Source organism: Sphaerodactylus townsendi, linkage group LG14 (assembly GCF_021028975.2).
Source record: "Sphaerodactylus townsendi isolate TG3544 linkage group LG14, MPM_Stown_v2.3, whole genome shotgun sequence".
NCBI lineage: Eukaryota > Metazoa > Chordata > Lepidosauria > Squamata > Sphaerodactylidae > Sphaerodactylus > Sphaerodactylus townsendi.
The window spans coordinates 20432606-20445936 of NC_059438.1; the positions used below are offsets into that span (position 1 = coordinate 20432606).

The 13331-nt window shown below is 46.8% G+C and overlaps 1 protein-coding gene across 2 annotated transcripts in view; it reads right to left on the reverse strand.

The window, feature by feature from the left end:
* The window catches only part of RHPN2 (rhophilin Rho GTPase binding protein 2), a 46927-nt gene extending 36196 nt beyond the window's left edge, over positions 1 to 10731 (reverse strand). For both annotated transcript variants that reach the window (XM_048515867.1, XM_048515866.1), the window contains exon 1: positions 10556 to 10731. In XM_048515867.1, coding sequence (XP_048371824.1) covers positions 10556 to 10624 — 69 coding nt within the window. In that variant the 5' untranslated portion in view covers positions 10625 to 10731. The remainder of the gene's footprint in view (positions 1 to 10555) is intronic.
* Between the last annotated feature and the right edge of the window lie 2600 nt (positions 10732 to 13331).

Consider the following 13331-nt stretch of genomic DNA (forward strand, 5'->3'; position numbering starts at 1 on the left):
TCCCGATCTAAAGCCATTTTCAGACATTATTTTCATGTGTTCCGAGGGTCTGACAATCATATCCAGTGTGGTGTACTGGTTAAGAGCAGGTGGATTCTAATCTGGAGAACTGGGTTTGATTCCCCACCCCTCCACCTGAGTGGCAGAGGCTTATCTGGTGAACCAGATGTGTTTCCACACTCCTACATTCCTGCTGGGTGACCTTGGCCTAGTCACAATCCAAACTCCTCCTCCTCCTCTTCCTCTCTCAATTTGTGTGGTCCCCATATCACCTGGATGTACAGCTGAACATGCAAAACACATGCCACACAACATGGCAACCATGCATATTGAGAGAACTCTAGGGTTCCTGGTACACATGCCATTAATCCATGTATAGGTCTCTATACTTCATCTCTATACCAAGTATAGGTCTCTATACTTCATCCAGTGTTTGAGATAAGTTTTGCTTATTTGGTTCAGTACAGGGGTGGGGGTTTTGAGAGCAGCTTTTTACTGGGCTATTTGCATGAAATCCAAATGCTAAAGAAAACGGGTCAGTCATCACATGAGATGCATCCAGTCCTGGCATCCACTCCCATTCAGACTAACATTCCCCCAGATATGGCACTTTTATTTTTTCAGTCTTTTGATATAAGGCATTCAAACATGAAACCCTCCATCTACAATCTGAAGTCTGCCAGGTTTGTTTGCCAAACTCATAACTTGACGTTTGCCTTCCTCATTCTAGTCCATAAACAAGCCCACATAGGCAAACACTTAAACAATTTATGAACACAACTACCTTTTTTATACATTGCTCATAGAACCTTTCAGTCTAAAATTGCTTTGGAATACTCAGAATGAGCAGTTCATAGGTTAACTCCCTACTATTTTACATCCTGTCACCAATTCAAAAGATGAATCCCAAAAAGATACATGTTGTCAGATTGGCTAAGCTCAACAGAACTTCCTCATGAAGTGTCAATTTCTTGTTAAACACCATCTGAAGCTAGGAGACAGTGAACCAAGTCCCAGAATGATCTAGAATTTACATTACAGATTGCACACTCAAATTATTGGAAAATGTTGCCTCTCAACTGTAAACAAATTAAGCAGTTTTCTTTCGGACCCGAGATTTTATGGCAACAATCTCTCTTGGACTTTCCCCATCACAAATTAAAGGTATTTTCAAATACCTTGGAAAGGTTTAACCTTTTCTCCCATTAAAGCTCAAAGGTAAAGGATATAATAAAAGCAAGCATTACTTTAACACATACACATTTCTCTTTACAACATGTTTTTTTAAAAAAGTAACTCTGTGCTTTTAACGTAGTCTCTCCTCCGATTTCCTTAAGTAGATGGGGCAAGAGAATTGATGGGACCAATCTAGGCAAAAGCATACCTTAATATCTAATCCACGATAAGAAAAGCATTAACAAAGATCACTCACCAGTGGTTTCAACTCAACTATACAAATAAGAAAGTCAAATAAAATGTGGGCCAAAGCTAGCTTTCTAACCCTGCTGTGCAGGTTTTTCTTTTTTTAAATGTGGGGATGAGCACTCAGTGTTTTTATGCTTAGCTGCACACAAACCAAACATGTGAAGGCTGGTCATAAAACGTTTAATAGCCACTTTCATTTTCTCCTGAACATCATCTCCTGTCCACATATACAGCTTGATGTTCAGTGATAAGGAAGTTTTAAAACATAACCAGGAAGTAAGATACTTGCAGTCACGCCGCTGTACCACCTGTCAGAGAGTGCGTTTCTGTGCCAGGTTGGAGCCAAGGAAGCAACATCCTTGACATACCCATGACTAATATTTCAGTACTCCAGTGACGAATATCCAAAGCTGACTAGAGTGGAGAAGAATGAGGAGGAGTCCTCTCTACCTCACCTTTTGCCGAGATTTCAGCTCAGGACAAAATGTACTTCTTTCTACAACACGTGGGCACTTTTGCACATACAGAATAATGCACTTTCAATGCACTGCCACAATTGTTTGCAAGTGGATCTTGCTATTTTGCACAGTAATATCCAGCTGCAAAGTGCATTGAAAGTGGATTGAAAGCGCATTATTCTGCAAGTGCGAAAGTGCCCTATGATAGTGAAACAAAACATTCTGATCTAACCCAGCATTGAACCACACAAAGGGCTGGGTATAAAGGCTCTGTTCTATTAATGAAGGAGGCTTCCTCTGCCGCAGTACAACTTTTCAACCCTGGGAAGAAGAACGTACATCAAGACCAGCCATAATGACACAATACAGAGTGAACGCTTTCAAGTTCTGTTGGCCTTAAGGAATTTTGTACCACTGCAATTTTTTTTCTTGCTTTTCCTTTCTGTTTACAGGCCCACAACTTCATTCACTTGGGAGGAATCGCTCTTCAGTTTATCTTGTTTATCTTTGCTAAGGCACAAAGAAGTTCTTGCAGGGAGCTCTGATTTGATTTAGCAGTTTGGACAGTGCAAAGATCTTCTCCACTGTGTCCATTGTTTGAGCCTTTCAAAGAAAGGTGGAAAAACAATCCAGAACAAAAGCAAATTCCCAGGGGGTAAATAAGATTCACAAGTGGTCGGGAACTAAATTAGCCCCAGGACTGATTAGTCTATTATCCAAGGAGAAGGTAAATTTGTCAACTGCAACAGTCTGAGACTTGGTCTTTTTGTAAGAGGTAATAGAGAGGAAGGAATGAAAAAGATTACCAGACAGTAATAATACAATCCTTTGGAGTCAAAGGGCTTTAAGGGTGTCATTCTGTTTAGAATGGCATTGTAAGAGTCCTTCAAAATCCGTTTGTCAAGATTCTCCAGTGCGAGTCACACACATGCAGTAAAATGAGACGGTAATGAAGAAAAGGAACAGACTTCAGATGACAAATTCCACCATTGCACGTTTCTTTCCATAAAAATAAATCCCCCTTAATGGAAGAGCAAAAAAATGTGCAGCTTTCCTATTTGTTGGGAGTTTCTAATATGGGAGGGTGTTCCAAAAGACAGAAAAGAGAATGACTAATCGTAGTTATTTATTTATTTATTTATTTATTATTTGATTTCGTATACCGCCCTATCCCCAAAGGGCTCAGGGCGGTGAACAATATAAAAGCATATATAAACATAAATATATAAAAGTTTAAAATTTTCATTCTAAAACAGTATCCCACGAACCCATATGCAACCCTCCCAAGAAGAGTGATGGGTCCCGATGATGTTAGGGACCCTATACAGCAGGGGGAGGATGAAAGCAGGGCACCCTCCGCTGCTGGTCTCTCCCAAGGCCCGCCGTGGAACACCTGTCTTGCAGGCTCCCACGGAACTCTCTGTCCGGGTAGGGCCCGGACAGCTGGTGGTAGAGTGTTCCGACTCAGGCAGGGGCCAGGACTGCAGTGTGCTGCCCTGGGCCCTCGTGGAGGCTGCCAGCCGCGATCATTGAGGGGCCAGGGATCTCCAGTAAATTGGCCTCTGCTGAGCGCAGAGGCTCCACTCGGGACATATGGGGTAATGCGGTCCTCAAGGCACGAGGGTCCCAGGCCGCCAGAAGGCCTTTAAAGGTCAACACCAATGACTTGAAGATGATTCGGAACTCCACTCGGAGCCACCGTAGCTGGTGCAACACAGGCTGGATATGATCCCAGATGGCACTGCCTGTGAGCAGACGTGCAGCTGCATTTTGGACCAGTTTTAGCCTCGTAATCAGACGCAGCGGGAAGGCCCGTGTAGAGCCAGTTAAGCAATAGTCTGTGGCCTGGAGGTGACCGCTGCATGGATCACAGTGGCTAGGTCAGCGCTGGAGAGGAAGGGAGCCGGCCGTCGGGCCTGTCATCGATGGAAAAACGCAACCGGGGTTGTATGGGCAACCTGGGTCTCCATTGAAAGAGACGAATCCAGGTGGACCCCCAGGCTGCGGATCGAGGAGGTCGGGCGCCAACGTGACCCCCTCCCACACCGGGCGGCTGGAATTCCCCAATCTCTCCCCCTCGGCCAAGCCACAGAGGATCTCCGCTCTTCGATGGATTAAGTTTTAACCTGCTCTGTTGTAACTGGGAACTTCAGCCAATCGGCTCCAAACAATGCTGTAGAGCTGCAGGGGCGGTGACAGCTCCCGCCTGGCCATCGACAGAATGAGCTGAGTGTTTCAGCATACTGATGTCAGACCAGCACGATGCGGTCGTCGTCCACCAACCGAGCAAGGGGCAACATATAGATGCCAGCGGGGACATGCCCACGCCCCCTGGAGGCACACCTCACAATGAAGCTGGCACCTCTGGGAAGCTTTGTCCCTCACACCACACTTATCTAAAGGACTCCGGCCTCGGAGGAACGAGACAATCCATTGAAGGACAGTGCCCCGGACCTCGGAGGTGCCAGGCAGTGGGCCGTAAGGTCGTGGTCGACCACATCAAACGCTGCGGTGAGATCTAACAACACCAGCAGCGCCGATCCGCCTCGGTCAAGTTGCATACGGAGCATATCTGTGACAGTGACGAGAACCGTCTCCATCCCATGCCCAGCACGGAAGCCGGACTGGAAGGGATCAAAAGCCGATGTGTCATCCAGGAAGCTCTGAAGCTGCTCCAACACCACTCTCTCAATTACCTTCCCCAGAAAACGAAAGATTCGAGACGGGGCGTGTAATTGGCCAGATCTCCAGGATCTAACGATGGTCTTTTCTTAAGAGTGGGCGGACCACTGCCTCCTTCAACTCCATCTGGAAAGACTCCTTGCTCAAGAGAGTCATTGATGATTTTTCAACAGGTGGGGTCGTAACTCCTCCCCGCAAGTTTTAATTAGCCAGGAAGGGCACGGATCCAGAGGACAGGTAGTAGGTCTAACAGCAGCCAAGATCCTGTCAATGCAGCTTCGGAGAGCAGGGAAAACCGGGCCAAACAAGGGCCAGAAGACGGCAAGGGAGCCTCCAGTCTACCAATTGTAGTTAAGGTGGCAGGAAGGTCCCATGGAGCTAATGACTTTGTCTGCAAAAGCTCGCAGCCTCTACAGCTACAGCCAATTCATCATTTGTAGAACCTCTGATAAAGAGGTCAAAGATCGAATTATCCCAAAACAATTACCGGGCGCAGAGCTAGCAGATGCGCAGAGAGGAAGAGAAGAAAGCCCTTCTTCGCTTCCTTCGCCGCCATCTCATAGGCTTTCATAAACGCCCTATAGGATGTTCGGGCAAGAGCTTCGTCACGAAGCCTCCACACTCGCCTAGACGCCTGGAGCACTGCTTTCATCTGGCGAGCTCCTCTGTATACCATGGAGCCTGCCGAACAGGGCGCAGAGGACGCCGGGAGCAACAGTCCCGGCGGCATCAGAGAGGCGGGAATTCCAATCCTCCACTTGCTCAATGAAAGTGTGCCGGCGAGTTCAGGGTCCCAGGAGCATTCAGGAAACCAATTGGATCCATAAGTCTCTGTGGGCGGCAACAGCCCGCTTCAGACAGGCGGCGAGCATGCCGTCATATTTCAGGGCATAGTGGTCGGACCATGGCACTTCTATCAATAGAGGATACGCACTGTGATTAACCCCCCACCCAAAGACCAAATCCAGCATGTGCCCGGCCTCATGGGTGGGGCCAGAATTCTATTAAGGAGAGGCCTAGAGTCGCCATGGATGACACTATAGGTCCAAGAGTCACATATGAGGCGGTGTCGACATGGACATTGAAGTCACCCAGGACAATAAGCCTGGGAAACCCTGCCAACGCCCAGTCGCCACCACCTCTAGCAGTCGCGAGAGCGTCAGCCCCTCGGGCGCTTAGGCTAATCGGGTATGCCCAGAAGGACCGCCAACCTCTCCATGGCCAACTACTCCAGGCTTCCATGTACACTCCATGCCGTGATCTCCGGACGGGACTGCCTCTGAAGGGAATGGAATCTGCAGATGAACATTGCCACAATTCACCACCCCGCCCTGGGTTCGAGATCGGTGGAGGCACGCTAAACCTGGGGGGCGCTGACCTAAGGCTACGGCCCTCATCGCACTCCAGGTGGTTTCCTTCGTGACACAAGCCAGGTCCATTTGCAGATCTCCGAGAAAATCCCGAGTACTCGCGGTCTTATTGTTTATGGACCTGGCATTAATCAGCACCAGAGACGGGGCGAGAGTATCCTGAACCCAGCCATCCTCGCCTTAGATAGGTCGAGGTCAGAAAAAGCAAACGAAAGCACATCTACTGGGTCCGGGCTAAGTTCATCATATGGGTCAGCCATTGCTATACTTACTCGGCCCCATTAGTACTGGGATCCTCATTCAACCATGTGCCCCACCCCCCATCTTCTTCCATTTCCTAATCTAAGCCTACTAGACTCCTCCACTATAGTATAGTTAAGGTCTTAAGGTGCCAAAATTGCTTTTAGATGCTACAGAACAACACCGGCATTCTTGGATTTCACTACAAAAAGAATGTGTTTGTTTGTATTTGGGTTTTTTTTAAGTATCCATTCTTTCTTTAGTGACTTTGCAAATCTTAAGTCTTCTTTCTCTGCGTTACTTAGAACTACCCTCCAAACGAGGCACTTTTGTAAGATAAAAAGCACTTCCATGTAGGAGAGAGAACATACAACTGCAGCCCTCGCAAATTGTTCTTCTGTACGGAGGAAGGAACCGTAAATTCGGATCGAACCAGGTTTAAATCCCCACTCTGCCATGCAAGCTCGCTGGGTGACCTTGGGCTGGTGATGTACTTCCAGCCTAACCTACCTAACAGGATTGTTGTGAGGATAAAATGGAGAAGGGAGAATGTTATAAGCTGCTTTAAGTCTTCAGCAGTGATAAAAGTGGGGTATAAATTAATAAACAAACTTCAGGGGCAAGCCCCAACCCTTCTATTCATCCAATGGGTGAGCACACAACAGAATGTTGCAAATGGACCCGCATGTACAGGGTTCTGTGCAAACAACCTATTGTGCTTGTAGGTTTCTGTTTTTGTTGTGGCTTTGAATGTAATTATGTAAGCTCACTTTGGTGAAAGGTATGTAACATTACATAATTGGGACAGGACGGGGCCGGTAGCCATAACGACAATCTACTTGTAGGCTGATCACTTGGGCAAGGCTCAAGTGATACACCACAGGCTGCTTCCATTGAGTCATGACTCCCCACTGTACATTCACTGCCACTGTGAGCCATTTGCAAGGGGAACGGGGCTCACATATTGTGCTATTCCATGTACTTTCCTCCCTCAATTTCTTTTGCTCAGGGCGGGATTTTTTGCCAGCTTCTATTTTTTAAAAAAACCCAGTTATTTCATCATTATCATGTTATGCTACAGTAATAAATCTAATGCCAGTTTTTTTTTTTAAAAAAAAAAGCTCTGGTATGGAGGAAGGAATACTTTTGTAAAAATTTATATTCTGCTTTTCTTCCTAATCAGCACCCACAGAAATGTTAACGTGTGCGATCACTAAACGAGATCACAATTTCTCTGCATGGGGAAACCTTTCTGGAACCATCCCAGAGGGCAGAAAAGAACATTCCAAGCTGCAGGGTCTTTCCCTAGCAGAAGGCACTGGAGAAGCATATTGGATACCCCAGATTCATGGGGGGGGGGGGAATTATGTACACAAATAGGAGCACTGACATACTGCAACATCGTCAGCATTATAAACTGAAATGGCTCAAAGTGGGGTGGCGGAAAGAACATTGAAACTTGACATTCTGCAATCTGCTGTATTTATTCCAGTATTTAAAACGAGAACTATATCTATGCAGATTTAAGTTGGTGTTGTATTATGCAGTAATTGTATAGCTGCAGCGAGAGTTCATTCAGGTGTGTGCAGCTGATGAGGCACCTGTTGATGTCAGGAGCGCACAAGTGAGCTAGCTGCCAGAGCTTTAGAAGTGCCCTAAATTTAACCTGTGTAATTCAATCCGCAGGGAGAGGTTCACCAATCTTTAAGTACACACCTGGGGCTAGAGACTCTATTGTCAAACGCATAGTAGGCTGAAAATGCTGCACTGTAATCTAAAAGGCCTATCCCATTTCCTTTTGAAGGATTTCTTTTTACAGATTCCAAAAAAAAGGGCAGTTTTCTTTCTTATCTGTATTTAATTTAGAAAAACAAGCTAATTCGGTTTTCAGGCCTCCTGTTTTGATGATCCATCAGAAATTACGAGAACCTTCTGGGGTGAAGTCTGCAAACAGTTTTCCACGATTGCAGCTGCGATCCATATGCCACTCAAGCAGAAGTGTCGTTGACACCAGCTTCCAAGGAAGTCTCCCCCACAACAAATCTGTTCATCTTGTAAAAAGGTGTCACAAGACTCCACTTTGGGACTTTTTCCCCTTCCTCCTACACGGTTTATGAATATTACAGCAGGACAGCTGGATGTGCAGGATGCCATATTCAAAACTGCTTCCTTAAAAAAGATCTTACTGAAATACACAGAAGGAGTGTATTAGCAATTTACAAGCCTTTAAAAAAGGTTCAGCCGAAGTGGCTTCCGGAAATTCTCCTAACTCTGGCTGTTGCAAGGGGTAAATTCTCTTTGCCTTTAGGAGACAGAGGCGAGGACAATTGCTGCAGCAGGCAAACAGGAACAGGCTGTACCATTCAATTTGTTTACTTGCTTTCTGACGATGCACACCAGTTGCTGGCACGAACCCAAATTGAGTGGCAAATGCCAAAGCGCATTGATCAAGCTCCTGCTTTGGGTGGCTGCAATAGCCGCCTTCTTAACTTCACGATAGGATCCCACGCATTCTAGTCACTAATGAGTTTCTGTCTGAAAGTCTGCGACTCCCAGACTCCCAAACTCAGACACAAAAGCCAATCACACTGTGGTGTCAATGTGTCCCTTTTTCAAAATGGTGTTTCAGGCTGCGACCTAATGTTATTGTATGCAATATAATGCTTCGCTGCATTGTGTTGCAATCTTGCAACCTGACTTTATTGTCTGCGTTTTTAGTACACCCTTGGTACACCCTCCAGTTTTGTTGGTGACATTGTCTTATACGGTTCACACTGCATTGTTTTTTGTTGGAACTTGTCTCAGAGCAAAAGCCAGACTGTAAATAAATAAATGTAAAACCTGGGCATCAGGGCAAATAACACTCCCCCTCCCCACTAAATTATGTAATTTGTTTGTTTAATGTAAACTGTACATCTCAGATTTTACTGTTCATGTCTGGGGGGAGGGGCTTTTGTGCCCCAAAGGCAGCATTCAGAGGTACTAAATAAGCCGCTTGCATCAAGTTTCAACATAAATAAAATACGCCAGCTGAACCCCACAGAAGCACCGGCTGCCCTGGGTTTTCCGGGCAGGGTGGCTGTGGTCTGGTAATTTTTGCTCCTAAGCCTTCAACAAGCTCCTTGTTTACACTCTCAACAAGCTCCTTGTTTACACCTCCTGCTTCATGCAACCACCCCCCCTTTTCATCATGAAAAACAAGTAACCCTTATTTTCACTACATCAGGGGCTATTTAGATACTGCCTTGTCCCTCCCCTTAATGCTCTTGGGTCTTCAGCAATTATACGCCAGGAGCAGAAACTTACAGCTGGCTGCTGTGTGCAGAGCTGGGAGGAGGCTGCCCCTGTTGAACTTCCATCCAAGGTAGCCAGAATAAAGGCACAGGAGCCCAAACATGGAAAACCAGCAACCGCTCTTATACATCCCAGGCGCACAGCCTCCAAAATATGATGGCAGTCCGTTACTTGCAAAACATCTGCTGTCCTCATACCCCAATTGCTATCCATTTAGAAAGGGGGGGGGGGGAGAGAGGGACAGAGCCGGGACGCACCTCAAGGGTCTTAATCTGGCCCTGCCTTGAGTGACCCCTGCTCTCCTCTATGCCCAGAGGAAGGCAAAAAGTATGCCTGAAGAAAAGGTCCTCCTGACCCCAAAGCGGTGACCCATCTGCATTATCCTGGACAAATAAGAAAGGGCCACTGAAGCCAAGCCCTGCCAACCGGCCGGCCTGCCTGCCCTCCTGGATCCCTTCATATTCTATAGGACTGGCCTTTTTGCATTGGCAGCCTCAAAGATTCACTCGAAGACTATATGGAAGGGAATTGTATGATCGGATTTTGCATAAGATATGTCCGATCCTACCTCAGATACATTGGAAGGCTGAATTGAGGGGGTCTGAGGGTCCATATATTTCATTTTGAGTTGGAAAAACGTTCCTTGTATTTTATGCTATCTGTTGAAATATTGTTAATGGCCAATAGCTCCACAATAAAGTCTTCCTGTCCTGGACTGCGTCTGCCTGCCCTCCCTCTCACCAGCTCTTGAAGTTCCTTGCTGTCAGACAGCCCCCTCGCCTCTGCTTCACTTAAATACTGAGGTTAGCCTTCCCTTTTCCCAGATTGGGTCCAAAACGGGGGGGGGGGGGGGCGCACAATAAACCCATCAGCCAGTCCGGGGGAAAAAGTCGCTTTGGGAAGAAATTGGACAGACCCCAAAGAGAAAGACTGAAGCCCCCTGGAAACGCCCCCCCCCCTTGCACGGTCCCCCCTCGGTCCGCGTGGGCGCGCCTTTATCCCCTGCGCTAATGCCATTAGCCACCGGGCGCAGGCAGGCAGGCAGGTAGGCGCGCACGCACCCCTAGCAGCTGCTCCCCATTTTACCTTTCGGAAGTAGCTATCCCGCGGGTTCTCCGCCGCCCGGCAGCCCGAAGGCAGCAACGTGTCGGTCATCGCCGCCCCGAGCAGCCCGGGCGCACCTGGCTGGCGACGAGGGGCAGCAAGAGCGAGGCGGCTCCCTCTGGCTTGCTGCGCCTGCCGGGTCCGGAGCTACACGCCAGCCCCGCCGGCCAAGGGAAGCCGCCTCCTGTTTCCCCGCCCAGGGGAGGGACGGCTGAGCTCTGGACGCCGCCCCGGCTCCTCCTCTCCGAAGTTTCAGAGAGGAGTGCGGTAAGCCGCCCGCCTAGCAACACCTTATCAGCCTGCTGTTTGGGAAGGGGATCAGCCAGGGCCAAACCTACGCAAAGAAGAAGAGGAGGAATTTTGATTTAGATCCCACCTTTCTCTCCTGTAAGGAGACTCAAGATGGCTTACAAGCTCCTTTCCCCTCCTCTCCCCACAACAGACACACCTTGTGAGGCAGGTGGGGCAGAGAGAGTTCCGAAGAACTGTGACTGGAGCCCAAGGTCACCCAGCAGGAATGTAGGAGTGCGGAAACACATCTGGTTCACCAGATAAGTCTCTGCCACTCAGGTGCAGGAGTGGGGAATCAAACCCGGTTCTCCAGATTAGGACCCACCTGCTCTGTCTGAACCACTACACCAGGCCGGCTCTCAGACCTGAGATTGGCCCTACTCTAAAGGACATAAGATGTTATGGTTAAAGACTGCAGTGATTGGGGGTGGGTGGTGAGAACAAATGGGTTAGAAAGGTCCATGGCAGTATTATACACCTTGGCAGGATGCTAGGGCAACCTGATGAAAACATCTGCCACCCCAGTCTTTAACAATAACATGTCCTTTAGAGGAGAAATTGTGAATTGCAGAATTTTTAATATCTATCATCATCCTCAGCTTTACTCAATTTTGTTTGAAACACTCTTCTGTCTTCTTGTAGTCATGACAGTGGGGGGTTAGGAGGGACTTCACAAGTGGAATAGCCTAAGAAGGCCTCTCTATCTAAATCTGGTACTGGTCATTGTCAGTCATCGGACATTGGAGTCAGGTAGCCAACCTGGTTTGAGATAATTATGGATTCACAATTCCCATCAGCCCTGACACTTGGCCATGCTGGCAGGGGCTGATAGGAATTGTAGTCCATGAACATCTGGAGAGCCACAGGTTGCAGACCCCTGCATGGCTGTATTCAGTATAGGGCCACTTTGTCAATTTATAAATGAAGGCTGCTATAGGGCCGCTTTGTCAATTTATAAATGAAAGGTGCTATAGGGCCACTTTGTCAATTTATAAATGATAGGTGCTATAGGGCCGCTTTGTCAATTTATAAATGAAAGGTGCTACAGGGCCGCTTTGTCAATTTATAAATGATAGGTGCTATAGGGCCGCTTTGTCAATTTATAAATGAAGGAGATCCAATTGCCTTGTAACAGCGTCTTGGTCGTGAGTCATAATCAGCGCAGCAAGAGTTCTTCATGTACGTTGGTTAGTTTGCCTGGCCTTCTTTGTGTGGGAATGAATCATTTCAGGGGTGGAGAACACCATTCTTCTTTGAAGTACACCATTCTTGAGTTAGTTCAGAGCAAACGTTTCATTGGTACTGGCCAAACAATGCGCATGGATTGCGATTTGCAGCTGTGTGCATACAAGAAAACAATCGGTTGCCAGGATACTTGGCCCCACTGGACGCTTCCCCCTCCCTGGGGTTTCAGAGCCATTCCTTTTGTCATCACTTTAGTCTCTCTTTCTGGGAAGAATTTTCCTGGTCTTTATCTTCTGCAATAAGAAAGAGATAATGTGGTCACTTGGCCTCCCTCCGTCATGACTGAGTCATTCCTCTTAGCGTGGGGAGTCTTTTCAAAGTGCTGTTCATTCAAGAAAGAAGAGGCCCTGGACAAATTGCAACATTCTTGGGCACTCAGCAGTGTTCCAGCAAGCAGGCAGTGCAGATGGGAAACATTCATTAAACATACACTGATAGGTAAGGAGGCCTTTGAAGATATAGCCGCAAATATCCTGAGTGCCGTTTCAAGAACAGTATTACTCAGTCAGTCAGTTTGATGAATGGATTGATGATGGCGTGTTCAATTTAAAAGGTTTCCCCAAACTGAGCGAGCAGTAGACTTGTTCAAGCTGTTAGATAATTTTTTATCTTGAAGTCAGATATTTGTGCTCAACCTGCTACTGAGCAGTGGTTTTGCTACATCTGTTGTTGTTAATATTTATTTATTAAGGGAATGCATATGCTGTCTCTGGAATTTTGCTGGAGGCGGTTTGCAATATTAAAAGAATACCATGCAGGACTTGTTAATCTGGTTTATGGGAGTTTGAAAAATGATCAGCCTCCATGGTAAAAGTTATGCACAAGCAGAAAACTAAAAAGTTATGGTTGCTAATTGTTTAAAGTTAGGTCTGAGTACAGATACACCACGATTTTTCAAAGTTAAAGGGAACGAGGCCCACCAAGGTGGGTGTGAGCCAAAATCCTGGAGCCCCCAGAGGCCAGTGGAGCGGAACAAGCCATATATTTGTTTTCGTGATCATGGTGTCTCCCCTGCCGGGTAAACTAAAAATGTCTAAGCTATTGAATAGCCCTAATGTAGAAATTTCTGAAGCAGTTGCTACATTTTTAATCCATGTTCTACATGATATATAACAATGATCCTGTTTTTGTACTTGGAATGTATGGTACTTCTGGTTTATGCCTAATAAAGGTTTTTGGATTGGATTGGATTATTTGTTTTCATCATCTTTTTGGATTGAAT